Below are 14,608 nucleotides of genomic sequence, written 5' to 3'. Positions count from 1 at the left end.
CCAAAGCAGACACCACATATCCAGATGTCGTTGTTAATCTCCTTGGGTTTGCGTGCAATTAAAACTGCATTTATGTTATTTGTTTTATTTATGTGTTTAATTATTTATTTGACTCACATCCGGAACAGTTGCAAAGATAACATTGCCTGATGCTCAGAATATATATTTCAAAGGAGTATCAAGAACAACAATAATACGTGCAGGACAGCTAGTGCATTGTAAAAAAAAAAGTGAAACATAGAGGTAAAAATATAATGTCTAACATTATCAGTGGGCTTACTCACATCATAAGAAAGTGAAAATAAAGCCTTTAAATGAAAACAACAGCGTGTAGAACATTTAATACAACCACAGTTTACTTGGTACTGAACGATGAACCACAACAGCAGTGTTAACTTCTTTTCTATTACCAAGCTTATAGCACAACATGCCTGTGCTTGCAACTTAGCATTTAAATTGGCCTTAGTTGAGCTTTGGGAATATGTAAAAAAAAAAAAATCAATGCAATGGGGTCTTTGGGTCAAACACATTTAGAGAGAAGATTTAGGGGGTTCCGAGTGTCAGGGTTGTCGTGCCCGCACAGAAAGAACAGAAGAGGCCTCCAAGCTGAGAGGCAGCCATGGGTGTCAGTTCAGAGACTCCCCTAAATGTTGCGTGTGCCGCTTTGCAGGGAATTAAACAGGTCGGCCGCTTTCCGTATGGCACAACGACGCCGGCCTAAGCGGCATTTCAAAACACCGGAGGCTCCGTTTTGGGGCGCATGGGATGAAAAGGGAAAGAAGAAGGTATATTCCTACTCCTGCTCTTCTATATGTAGTCATATAATTTTTGAAAGCTTTGAAAAATGCTGGAAGCTACGGCAGTATGTAAAGATATATCACTCCTGCCAGTAAAGCAATTTGAATTGACTATTATGGAAGTGATTGAAACAGGAGGGGAGATGAAAGTAGAGCACACAGAAAAAGAGATTGGGCAAAGCAGATTAGTTTAAACAGAGCAAACAAATAATGCATTTTTATCTGATTGCTCATCTGATGATGAGAGAGAGCAGAAAAACCGTGAACATGCACCATGAGCTGGAAGCGGATCTTTTTTGTCCTGATATCTCCACAATCCAGAAAGGCAGTCGAGAGAGAGGAAGTGAAAAGGGAATGACACAGCCGAAACTGGACTCTGATCCTTTCTGTCTGAGCTCTGTCAACAACGGCCCATGTAGATCTGTGTGTGTGTTTCAGTGTGTGTGCCTTTGTCTATCCGTGTGTGTGTGTGTGTCTCCACATGGGGCATTTCTGAACAGAAAATAAATCCCTTTTTAAATTTCTCTCTGCGGCTTTGTGGAGATGACTTGGTGTGTTTGGTTCTCAGCTCAAGAGGCTCAGCAAGTGAAGTGGAGACCACGGGACAAAGGCAACTTGACTCCGGAATTCCTTCGATCGGGAGTTGCTAGGCGATGCTATTGTTTATTTCTTTTTTTTTATCCATATATTTATACCCAGAGGCCAGGGACCCCTTTTAAACCCCTCTCATTAGTAGTCATACATTCATACCAGCACGCCCTCCCTCTTGACCCCCTCCCACCCCCCCGTGGGAATAGGTAGTGGTTAGTTATATGGTGGCATGTTCTAACTGACTTTGTTAACAAGGACATGCGATTCATCTGTCCTATTCAAGGAAAATGATTGTTTACTTTACGGAATAATATCAGATAATGAGAACTGAAGATATTTTAAAACCGTTTGCACACAGATACAAATATTATCGTTGTTTTGCCATTTACCTTTTTCCTATTTTTGTATCTCAGTGTGATATTTTAGTTTGTTTTGTTGGACACCTTAAAGGAAAAAATTAAAAAGTGAAATAAGTTACATATTCAGAACAGGGTCTTTGGAGGCCCCTGTGCAAGGAGACAGTCTTTCTTCTCTTGTATCCTTCTCTGTCTCTGCAAATTCCTATATGATTAAGAAGTTGAGAATATAAATTGTACTTCTGACAGGTTCTGAGCTAGCCTGTATGAGCAACCCTTGGTTAAAAAGAAACAGAATCTCTCTCCGTTTAACGATGTAGCAACATGGAACTAAATCATGTCCAAGGAAAGTTACTCATACCCACAGAAAAAAAGACCGGTTCCAAAGATAGGCGTTGCCAAGGTGACATGTTATCGACAAATACAAACTTTTGACGGCCGTGTGGAGTTGTAGTCTATCATACAGGTAGTGGATTTTTCGCAATTAGTGCATCCCCACCTCCACACCATATATGGAATGTGACCACATTCCAGAGGGCGGAGTTCATGACGCCACTTATTCCTGAATGAGACTCGAGTCTACAGAAGAACTCGTTTAGAAGTCTTCAATAGAGCGGTGTATCCACGCTGGAGTAGGACCAGGCTACTCAAGATTAAAGTAAAGCTAATAATTATATCGAAAAAAGAAAATGGATTCCCGTGGGATTAAACGCTATTTGTCTTTGTTTGTATTTATTAACCATGTATTTATTAGTCTCCAAACTAAAGAAGGTAAGTGCAATTTTTAAAACTCAAAAAGTTTGAAATAGACACTAGGCAACTAATTAGGCTACGTTAGCTAGCTGCCGCATGGCATGTTGAGGAATGGGTTTCAAACCCCCGTGTTTAAACCTAGGGGTTTTGATCAGTGAAATAAGTTTCAGTGTCTGATTTTTTCCAGATCAAATTTAAAGCTGGTTTGTCCTTATCGCATTTTTACTTTACTAGTTGCATGACTAAAAATTTAATCTGGAAACCAACAGAATACCACGTCTTTTTCCATCATAAACAAACGTGTTGGCACAAAAATGCTGTTTTTTTGTAATATCTGTGTCTTGTTGATAAGAATGTGGGGCATATCGAAGAAAAGTTGCCCGTCAGATGACAATATTTTGACCCCAGTATTTTGCTAACATTGGTGCGACATCACTGTCAAGATCAGTAGATTAACCTGCGATTTTAATAATTATTCCCCTGTAGGAGATTTGATAAGATGATTGTGAAACAAATTAGTGTCCACCTTAAAGTAAACGACCTTATTAAGCAAGTTCAATTCCTCGCCATTGTGTGGAAGTGTAACACTTTAAGGATGATCAATAATTTAATCAATACAAATTATGGTTGCGAATACGGCAGTAATGAAGACGATTGTGGGTAACCTCTGAATACCAATGCCCAACAGCTGAGCAGCTCAAGCCTGGTTAATGTTCAACAGTAATGTCCAACTTTTGTCCCGTTTCCAATAGCCTGCCGGTGTCGGGCTGTAGGCTACATCTGTTAATCTTGGCTTCTCTCGGTCACGCACAAAATATCGCACATAATTTTCACATTTGAACTATTTTTTTCCCCCCACAATTAATCGTTATTTAAGTACCGAAACTTGATCCAGGGCCATTTCACTTTGACGTGTTGTCTTTGTACATCCGAAATTGTTGAGGTGTACCGACGTGTTATCGAAAAATAAGTTATTGTATTTAACTCCACGCTGCTGTCTATTTGTGACAGAAAATATTTGCAACATAATTGCACTGAGCACCCAACATGTTTAATGTATTAAATGCCCTGGTTTTATTTGGGACGTAACCACTAGTGGTCCATCGAAGATTTTAATAAAATAGATCAGTAGCTTTATTAGGTTGACTTGTGAAGGCATGCCGTAGCCTATACGTAGACACAGTTTTTTTGGCAATTTTCTGTCATGCTCCACACCCGGGTGTTTAGTGAAATGATGGGGTTTTAGCATTCTTTACAGGAAGACACAAAAAAGGAAAACGAGTACCTCATGTGGGGTGGTAAAAACGGACCTCTTGTTTTTGAGTTCCCCAATTTGACGTACTTTAGGTTTGCTCAGCTCTTTTCATGTGGCGGTGCTCGATGCACTGGGTTATAGGCCACCTGGCTTTCCACGTATGCTCTTTTTATGGTAATGTACAGTAATGTTGGTTGCTATTTTTTAATTCTCAGAGGGGCAGTAGTTATGTTAATTGCAAGAGCCGCTCATTGTTCTTAAGGGTATTGACTACAGAACCCCGAGAGATTAGTTTTAACGAGGTGTAATGATCGTTCGCTTGTCGGGTTTCAATTCCGTTGTCCCACCAATAATGACCATTCAATTCAAGAAACCGTTCCGCGCCGCTCAGTCGCAAAACCATATTGGCTCTAATACTGTATTTTGCTTGTAATCACATACTCCACGCCGCCCGCGTTGATTGATAACTCGCACCTATGAATGTTTTGTCGTTTCGCGACGCGTGAACTGACAATAAGCGTTTTAAACACACACGCCTGATTTAGTTCTGTCAGTTCCATTCTGTCGCGGAAGAGACGGAGCGTGCCTCCCCACAGTTGAAATACAATGGGAAGAAAACCCCCAACAAGAGACAGATATAAACGTTACTATGTAACCAACATCTTAATTCATGAACCAGGGCATAATCCACAATATCTTCATTCTCTTTTACAAAAATGTTGACAGTGACTCTTGTTGATGGAGTTAAGTGTTTGATGTTAAATAGTCTAAACATAGCCAATGGGATTAAAATAAATAATATGTGACTCTTCATTACGACTATATTTAGTTTATATATTTAGTTTATTTTTGATTTACATTTCTAAATACAGTCAATAAATATTACTCCTATTTTTCGATCGCAAACATTATTTGTGTAACAAGTAAGTAAATGTAACAAGACAAAGCCTCAATTGTATGGTTTTACAGGCCTGTAAAAACAGTGTTTAGTCTAATTTATTTATAATTCATAAGTACATGTGTGTATATTAGTAAATAACGAAATTTTAAAATTTAAACTTTAAATTCGAAGTAAAGGCATTTGGCATAACTATTTGGTACATGATACACTCGTGCGTTGGCGAGGCAGCATGGTTCTCTGCCGGGTCGGGACCTGCAGTTGTGTGCATATAGTTGGAATGAAAGCCGTTGTTTAACTTTATATTTGGCGTCTGTAATATTACATTTTTAGCCTCAATTTAATTGTTTAATTGCAACCAAATATCCAGGATGCAAAGCTGGAATCAAAACCATTTTTATTTGGTCAAGGTTTTCACAGCAGCAATGGTTATTATTGTCTGGAAAAAAAATCTTATATTAATTTCTCTCTGCAGAAGTCTTACTGGACATGAAGGCCTCTGGGAGTGAGCTGGGGTGGTTGACCTGGCCTTACGAGGAAGGGGTGAGTATTGAGGAATGGCTACAAGTCTGAGCCCCCCAGGGGGCTTCCGCCACACTCTTCACTTTTATGGTGCAGGACTCAATAAGCCTGTAGCTTTTCATGTAAATGTTCAGTTAGTGACTGCAATTCTCCATCTGTCCCTGCATCTAATTCACTGGGAGCAAAGCAGATTGTACTGGATGTCCTGTCATTGGTGGAGTTGGCAGTGGGGTGTAGTGATGATGACAGAGGACAATAGTCGTTCAAGTGGTAGGCCTTGCTGCTATTTATTCGCACTGCCTTATGGGAAACTTGAGAGGAGGAGCAGCAAGCCAGTTGGGGAATTTTAGTGGGTGGCTTGGTGTGGGTTTAAAGCCCTGCCTTTACAACGGTACGGCCCAAGCTGCAATTAACATTTCAGGCTAAGGGCTGTATACACCTCTTGTGAAATGAGCTGTTTTCAAAGATTCAGTTAATTTAGCTTTATCTCAAAGAGCTTAAAGGATTCAGCGAAGGTGATAAAGGCCTCTCATTACTTTCTTTGACGTCATTTCTTTTTTTTCTGCGGGTAGTAACACACTCATGTGTTTGCATACTGTGCATTTAAAGTAGTTTTTTGTTGTTTGTGCTTAAGTACTGGATGATTTCCATTTCAGTCTGGTGGGTGGGTCTGAGGGTGTGAGGAGAATGTTAATTGGTGCAGAGTGTCATGTGACATCAGAGGGGTCAGGATCTGTGGGCGCAAGTCAGGACTTGTCGGAACAGCAGCCTCCCCACCTGAAGGTGGGTGGCGGAGGGGAGGTGGGACAGTGCCGCCTTTTGCTCTTTAGTTATCTGGTTTCCATTCTTTTAAAAGGATTCCTTTAAAAGTCCTTAGAATGCAGTTAACTGGCTATATCTCTATGTTGGAATGCGGGAGAGGGGAGGGCGTAGTTAACAGAAGTGGAAAGATGTTCGTTTTCTCCAGGTTTTCGGCCATGTTTGTGCAGTCACACTTTTTTTTTCCCCCATTTGTGCTGTTGGTGGGCGCCACCGATTTAGGTCCGATCAGCAGCCTCTGAACAGTAGGGAGCCGAGGTTACTCTTACGTAGTTACGGAGTAACGGGGGTCATTTTACAGTGTAATCCCGAAATAATCCTGTCCGTCCACTCATCACTCCGCGTCATTGTGGCCTAATCAGAGGTGGCGATTGCTACCACTTGAGACAAGAACTCCTCAGCGCTATCGCTGCCGGCTTGATCCTGGAGTGTGTACTCAAGTGCTTAGTGTGAGAGAGAGGAGCGGAACACAGGCTGTGTGTTCCTGTCTCTGAAAGCGGGGGTGGAATGCCTGTTGGCTGGGTGAAAAGGCCGTTTTTTCTTTCGCCCATTTTGTATCCCTAACCTCTTTTGAGGTCTTCTGTCCTTCTTTTTAAGGCCCGCGCAGGTTTGCGGTGTTTTGACAAGTTGTGGGGTGGTGAAATTGATCTGAGGTGTTTCTGGAAAAGGCCAGCAGGTATTTGAAAATGGACACCAGGGAAAGGGCAGAGCAGGGCCCTCCAAGCATGCGACAAGTGGCCGGCCCCTCGGAGCCAGTTTTAATAAAAGCCCTAACGTGAAGGCTCGCCCTGTCCTATCGGCTCACATAATTGCGCCGGGTGTACTTTAAACACACGGGCCTCTATTATAATAAAGCCTGTGTGCAGTTGCTTATGACTGCACTGTCTCTTTTTAAAAAAAAAGTGTATTCCCCCAGTTCCTGCTTCTCTCTTCAGAATTCTATCGGCAGGCCTTGCATTTTGTGATACATTGCATAAGTTTTGCATGTCTCTGATATACGAACGGTACATGGATGCAAGCCAGTTATGCATTTCTGATGAGATAAAGTTCGGAGTATGGCCGTTGATGGAGTGAGAGCAACAGCTGCCTCTCCTTTCAGATCAAATCAAATGAAACTGCGTTATCAAGGCAGTGGAAAAACAAGTGTTGCGAAAGTATTCATGGAACACACAGCATATAAAACAGCAGCGCCGAACGGAAGATTTTTCTGTTATTGTGCCGGATGCGTGCTTATGATTACACCAGCATAAAAAAAGCTTATTGATTTCTGCTTCACTGTCAAAAAGCTTTGTAATGTTACACCTTATTCTCATCGTTTTGATCTCCCACATTGATTACCAACAGGTTTCGGCAGGCATATAGCTTTGTTTTGTGTGTTGCGAGTTTAGCAAAGTTAATATAACTTTGCCGTAGCCTTTTGTTTTTCAAAGGCGTGCATGTAGGCCGCCGCAGTAGTGCAGAGCTAACAGTGACTTTACGTCTGCGTCAAATAAAACCGATGAGGGCTGGAATAATTAATTGTAACTCACGGACGGGCTCCTGTTTAATGGACGCTTTTAAGACTTGTTAAAAATTCTGCCTGTCAGCGTGTGTGTGTTTAAAAATTTTTTTTTTGTCTCTTTCATGCTGGCTTAATTGCATCCAGTTTTACTGCCGCCTCTTTAATTTGCTTATAAAGGCAGTTTAAGAGCCGAGCCGTCCTGCGTATTTTACAGCTGCGTTTGTTCTCCCGTTGCGCGTGGCACACCGCCTGGCTGCGTTACCGAGCGTGCCACCGTGCAGGGAAACCTCACACGTCGAGCCCGCAGCGCTTCCCCTCCCCTGGCGACGGGCCCTGCCGCGTGCTCCGAAACCCCCGCGTGCTCCTTCTCTTCCTGTGAGCCCCCCTAACTCTGAACACGCACGCGGGACGCCTTTCGGCTCGGGTAGTCGCTCAGCCAGGGAGAGGAGCCCAGAATGTAGTCAGTCAGCGGTCGGTTCAGCGTTGGTTCAGAGTATTTAAAACCCCCCCCCCCCGGGGTGTTCAGAGATACCCCTCGGGCTGCAGCTGATGGAACAGCGGAGCAACAGGTGTTTCGAGTTCCTGTCCGGTCGGCAGCTTTGCCTGTGTAATTAAGGCCCGAGTCGGAATGAAAGGCCGGAACCTGTTGGTCTCCTTCGGCAACCACTGCTGTCAATCAACCCATTCATAAATATCTGCTCCTGTCTTGCATTGTGTGGTGTTATCCGTACAGTGAGAGTGCTGACTGCTGTCTCTCTGCCTGGCAGTGGGAGATTGTCCAGACGGTGGTGAACGGCTCCCTGCTGTACACTTACTCCGTGTGCAATGTAGCGGAGGGCGAGCAGGACAACTGGGTGCGTACCACCTTCATCCAGCGCCGGCCGGCCGCCACCCGCGTCTTCGTGGAGCTCCACTTTGTGGCGCGCGACTGCAACTCCTTCGACGGCGCCTCGCTCTCCTGCAAGGAGACCTTCAACCTGTACTACGCCGAGTCCGACGCCGACGTGGGCACCAGCTTCCGCAAGGGCCAGTTCCGCAAGGTGGCCACCATCGCGCCCGACGAGATCACGGGCCGCGGCGAGCTCAACGTCAACGTGGAGACGCGGGCGGTGGGGCCGCTCTCGCGCAAGGGCTTCTACCTGGCCTTCCAGGACATCGGCGCCTGCGTGGCGCTGCTCTCCGTCAGGGTCTACTACAAGACCTGCCCCGCGACAGTGCGCGGACTGGCCTCCTTCCCTGAGACAGTCGCCGGCGGCGGCGACAGCCAGCCGCTGCAGGAGGTGGGCGGGGCCTGCGTGCAGAATGCCGTCAGCCAGGAACCGCCGCGCATCTACTGCTCCGCCGAAGGGGAGTGGGCGGTGCAGGTGGGGGAGTGCCAGTGCCGCCCGGGCTACGAGGCTGTCGGCGATTCCTGCCGAGGTAAGCGTCTCCGCCGTGGTGTCTGTCTGCTGTGCTTGTCTCTGTCTGTCCCCGTCTCTGTCCCTCCTGTCCCCTGAGGACCCCCAGCAGAGGTCATGACCCAAATCCAAGGAAAGCGTTCTCAAAATATTTACATGGCTATGTTATGCTACGAACAATACTCATACTATTTTTGGCGGTTCCGCTGGAGTTCCATGATATGGGAGGAAATGTATCTGTGGAACTTTGTGGCTCATATTAAACATGTTTATGTGCGCATAAAGTAAAGCTGGCCCTTAGCGGAGGGGAAGGTTACCTTGATTCCAGTTCAAAAGAATTCCTCCTTTATCGCCATCACCGGAAGGGTAAAAAATTAGTCTCTTTTTCTTGGCAAATTATGAAATGGGAAGTGGCTTTTTGCAGATGGCTTTAGGTTGCGGGTTAATTGATAAAATAATAAGATAGGATTTTGCCTGGATTTGCCTGTGTTTGCTTTGGTTTTAATACAGTTCTATAGTTATTGATTTGACATGAAATGAGAAGTTTGGACTTGGTGGGCTTCAGCAATAATAATAAACATGGAGATTGGTTGATCCGAGTCGGCCTTTAATGGCTGTGCATGAATAAATGGGTGCGCTCTCAGGCTCTGTTTATCTGTCAAAGGGCAAAGTTGAATTCTGATTTACATCCCGATAGGTGGTTGTGAGTATAGCTCATTTCCCACTGCTCGGAAATGGCTTTGATTGATCTGCAGGAGGGGATATTTGGATGTGTCTCTTAGTTTAATATTGTCCTGTGTTCTCATGTAATGCTCTCCTCAGGTCTGTCCAACCTCTTAGCAAAGGCCTTTACCATGTCCTTCAGTGCCTGCCCATACACACAAGCACCCCCACACACACATGTATGTATAAATGTGATATTTTGACAGTGTGGGTTTTTGACATTCAAGCTGAGTATGTGTATGTGACATTCCAGCAGTGAGTGATCGTCCAGTGATGCGTGTGTGTGTGTGTGTGTGTGTGTGTGTGTGTGTGAGTGTGTGTGTGAGAGAGCGTTGGCGTGTTAGGGCCTGTGGGGAATTGTTTCGTTCGCTTACGGATCTCCATGCAACCTGTCACCTGAGATAAGCACTTACCTGCCAGGGGAGGCTGCCCCCACTGCTGAGGCAGGGAACACACACACACACACACACACACACACATACAGATGCACGCAGAGCAGTATGTAGTCAGTGAGTAGAGCCGCAGATTCTCTCCTCTGAGCGTCTGAGAGGAGAGAGAGGAGAGAGAGAGGAGAGTGGGAGAAAGGTGGGGAGGGGAGTGTGAAGTGAACGGAACAATGAGCCACTGTGTTTGAGGCCATCGTAACCCCCCCCCCAAAAAAAAAAAATCTCCCACTGCATTCCTGCCAGATTTACAGAGGAGCCTCCCCAGATTACCACAGGAGCGAGGAATTCTATACTGAGAGGTCTGGGTCAGCACCTCCACCGCCGTCAGTGTGGGACAGGGCGTGAGTAAGGCGATGGGGTTAGGGAGGTGTAGAGTGATAACGAAAGAGGGAAACGGCAGTAAAACGTCTCACGCTCAGGTGTGGCCCTCGGGGCAGGTGACTCACCGCTGACACCCGTGACACAGTCGCGTCCTGCGTTGCACAACTGACCTCTGCGTGCAGTCCTCTCTGAGGGAACTATCTGCACCAATTAAACAAGTTCCACTGAGGACTGAGGAAAGACAGGAGAGTGAGAAACGGGGGGGACGGGGGAGACGGGGGGGGGACAGGAGGGGAGAGAGAGGAGAATGTTTCATTACGCAGCTTTTCCTTTCCTGGATGGTCTCTGTGTTTGCTAAGAGGGAGAGGCTTTTGTGTCATTTCCTGGGAGGCAAGGACAGAAACTGCGGGAGGCTCAACCAGGGATGTGTGCATGTGGTGTGTGGGCGAGTCTTGCTCATCACTGATTTTGGTACGTGTGAGTGTGAGTGTGACAGTGTGTAAGTGAGAGTGTGAGTATGTGCATTTTAGAGCAGTAGGTTCACCATTGTACATCTCATTCTCTCTTCTCCTCCCTCTCTGATTCTCTCTCTCTATTTTGCTCTCCTCTCCTTATGAGAAAGATGTGACCGCTGAGGGGCTTTTTTTTTTTTTGAGGCGGTTCATTGAACGGGGACCGTACTTGTGTGTCTCTGTGTGGTCGTCTAGACCGCTGAGAAATGCGCATCGTTGTCTGGCTCTGCACGCAGACCTCTCAAGGTGACACTCGTCGGAAATTTAAACATCCCGTTTCGCTGAGTCTGTGTTGGCTCCACTTGAAAAATGTTGTTTACTCTCGGTAAATAAATAGATTTTGCCGAGTCACAGTGGGTCAATACAAAATAAATACCGGAACGGAACAACGGCCATGAAAAATTCTTTTTTATGTAAAAAGAAGGAAGCCTCGAGCTCTGGTTAGGGAAATTGTTTTTAATAGGCCAGGAGCGAGGGAGCAATTTAATGGGAAAAAAATGAGAGAGGGGAAAAGGGAGACAGGAAGTGAAGAGAGCAGAAAATGAGACCCGCGCTGTCTGTTGATGATCACCGTGTAATTGGTGTAATGTGTTGGGATTAGGCTTGAAGACTGTGACTCTCGCGGGACGGGGGCATTGTGCTCACAGATTACTTGGGGGGGGTAGCCACCTCACACAGTACACCGATGGCCCGTTAGAGCAGGGGTTTTCCACCATATATACCTTGCCCTGATTCAGCAGTTGAAAAGTGCGCTCTTGTCGAATAGAGGGGTTTCTGAGATCTGCCCGCTGCTTTGCGATGCCGCTGCAGGCTGTGTTTTTTCGGTTTTGTGTAAGATGCTGTGTCCAGCTGGTCCAGGTGTCCCTTGCAGCTTGTGTGGCTGTGCCTGTAGCTGGGCAGCTTTTTCACCTCCTGTGAACCGATGCCGTCCGAAATGCACACAGCACAGAGAGGGGGGGTGATGTCCGAGTAGCAGGCCGATGTTGGCCGCTCCAGTGTCTTGGTGTCCTCAGCAGTGTCCCCTCGCTTCCCTTCTGACTCGCTCCCACCCGACTGCTCGCCCCGCGCCGATCTGTGTAATTTGATTGCGTAATTAATAGGGGGATTCGTCCCCCCCCGACGAGGGCGGACGCTCCGTAATCCGAGAGCGGGGCTCTTGGCCGGGCTCCAGTGCAGGAATGAAGGGGAAGGCTTGACAGATTGGTAAATTACCCCAGTCTCCTGGGGTAATTACAAGACTCCACTCACTTTGTAATTAGGAGGGATTTGGAGGCCCACGGAGCCTGTTATCGTCAGTAGGTAGGGAGAGGGTGTGAGAGACAGAGGGAGAGGGAGGTGAAAAAGGAGAGGGTGATGGAGAGGGGCTGGGGGAGATGGTAAGGTGCAGGCAGAACAGGGTGGAGTGGGAGGGAGAGGTGCTCGTGAGTGATTAAGTGGGAGCTTAGTACTTTAAGCACATAATTTGATCTCTGTGGCAATGGCTCTGCGTGGAATCGTGGTTGTGCGTGCACGCGGGCGAGAGCCGACTTGCCGAGCGTGACGGGCCGAGCGGCCAGGTTAACGCATCGCCTGCGCTCTCTGTGCCTACCAACACGCTCTTTCCACAAACTGGCTCTCTCAGAGCTCAGGAATGCAGCAGGTGAGCTCAGAGGGATTTTTTTTGGGGGGGGGGGGGGTGGGAAGTGTGGCAGCATGGAAAACAGAGGAGACAGCAGATGGAGAAAGACCCAAAGGAGTAAAAAGAAGCACTTTGAGCAGGGGCAAAACAGAAACGGAGGAAGGGAAATCGGTAAAAGCTCTACAACTTAACAGCACAGAGGGAGAGTGGAAAAAATGTGCTTAGAATTTACAGGAGGCAAAAAAGCATACAGCAATCTACATTTCTAGTGCACCATTCTGGCAGCACAGCACAAAGTACTTCATGAAATAACATGAAATAAAAGACAAGATATATTAAAATACTGACAATAAAATTATAGAGAGACGAGAGATTAGAATAAACACAAGATACAAAAATGGACATATGTGGTCGTATGCGGTCGGGCTCAGTCGCTCAATTGACTGTAAGAGTGAAGTGGTGGAAATGAAAGGAAGAGCAGTGAAGCAGGGGATAAGGTGGCCGCCTTGTTTGCGGCCTGTGTTGTCCTGTTGCCATGCGCCAGCTCCGGTTGGTAACCCCGGGGCGTGGCGCTTTGGAATTCACCGGGAGGAAGTGGGGGGGGGGGGGGGGGGGGAGTGAGGGAAAAGGAAGGAGAGATAGGAGGGAGAGAGAGAGAGAAGAATGCAGAGGGGTGACTTCATGTTTGACGAGGTCACGGCTGTGGGAACGTCTCGCGGCATGGTTGATTCATGCAGCCGAGCGAGGCGGGTATCAGTGATGCGCTCGCGATTGTGGCTTCGGCCGTGACATCACCTGAGGGCCGTCAGCCAATCGGAATTCTTGGGGGTGTTGGAACGGTGACTGTGCGCGTCGTGCGGTAAGTAAAGGCTAACCACAGACGACTGGGAAGGGAAGTCGTACACCTCCCAGTAAATCGACTCAGTCTAGCTGTGAACGGCAGCGGGTCGCTTTGTTGAAGCCAGTGAAGTCAGGTGGCGCGACATTCCTATAGGTCAAGGTCACTGTATCTGGTCAGACGCTGGTCACTGTGATAATCCAACAGCGTCATACTTAGTTCCAGGAGGGCCGCTCAGTTTTTGTTCCCTATTTTGTTCCAGCCACCTCCCTTGGTTTAATTTTGCCAAACGGTTAATTAGCCATGAACATGTTTACTTACGCATTTCCCAAAATTACCGGTTAGGTGGCCCCGCGGTTAGTGTCCGCCCTGACCCCGGAAGGCTGGGGGTTCAGTCGTATCAAAGATTTCAGGAGTGGATCTCACTGCCTGGAACTCTGTCTGAACAGAGGTGGATTGTGGGTAACGGCGCTGTGACAGACGAGCATCTTTTCCGAGGGGGCGTGTGTCAGATGATTCACGCTACAGAAATCAAAATAAAGTCTGTGCTTATTTCCCAACATGCACTGTGATAAAATATGCCGTGAACACAGGGAACAAGGAAAAAATACAGCTGTTCTTTTCATTAGCGGAGATGTAAAGAAGGGAAAAAAAAAAAACTCAAACCGGGGAAATGATTAAGCTAATTGAGTAAACAAGAGCAGGGATTGATGCGAAAACCAACACCCGTGTGGACGCCCCCGGACTTGATTTTGACACCCTTGCTGTAAACTGGCCTGTCTGGTGCTGGCTTCCTCCCCACGTCCTGACCCCAGGAAGAGCCGCGGTGTCCGGGACCCGGGGATGGGGAGGAACGCGAGCGCTGTTTCCGTGACTTGGCAGGGCGGGGAGCACCCGCACCTGAAGCGGATGCTGGAGGGGGATTCTAGAAGCCCGCAGAGGGTTCCGCTGTCGTCATGGCAGAAAAATGTCGGAATCCGCTACCTCCTGAGACTCCATTGTCTCCAGAAGAGGAAAGAAATGTTTTTCTGGCTGCTTATCTATATGAAAGCTTCATTCTAGAAGACAAAGACAAGCGGGCTATGTTGTCAGTTTCTGCTGTTTTCTACTTTTTTTTTTTTTTTTTTTTTAAAGCAGTTTTATATTTCACTTATTTCTCTTTTCAATTTGTTCTCACAGTGGGAGGTTTGCTTTTGCTATGTTTTTAAGATGCTTCTTTCTTTCTTTTTTTTTTTTAAATGACAATGGAGCATCGTGCAGC

The 14,608-nt window shown here is 46.6% G+C and overlaps 1 protein-coding gene across 1 annotated transcript in view; it reads left to right on the top strand.

Moving 5' to 3' along the window:
- Positions 1-2,361: 2,361 nt before the first annotated feature.
- Positions 2,362-14,608, top strand: part of LOC118778731 (ephrin type-A receptor 2-like) — a 28,260-nt gene continuing 16,013 nt past the window's right edge. Inside the window, exons 1-3 of the mRNA XM_036530382.1 lie at positions 2,362-2,515; positions 5,126-5,193; positions 8,260-8,911. Of these exons, the coding sequence (XP_036386275.1) occupies positions 2,434-2,515; positions 5,126-5,193; positions 8,260-8,911 (802 nt within the window). The 5' untranslated portion in view covers positions 2,362-2,433. The remainder of the gene's footprint in view (positions 2,516-5,125; positions 5,194-8,259; positions 8,912-14,608) is intronic.

This window comes from Megalops cyprinoides, chromosome 6 (assembly GCF_013368585.1).
Source record: "Megalops cyprinoides isolate fMegCyp1 chromosome 6, fMegCyp1.pri, whole genome shotgun sequence".
NCBI classification, from domain to species: Eukaryota; Metazoa; Chordata; class Actinopteri; order Elopiformes; family Megalopidae; genus Megalops; species Megalops cyprinoides.
The sequence above is the reverse complement of the archived record's forward strand: the minus strand, read 5'-3'. Positions and strand labels throughout refer to the sequence as shown.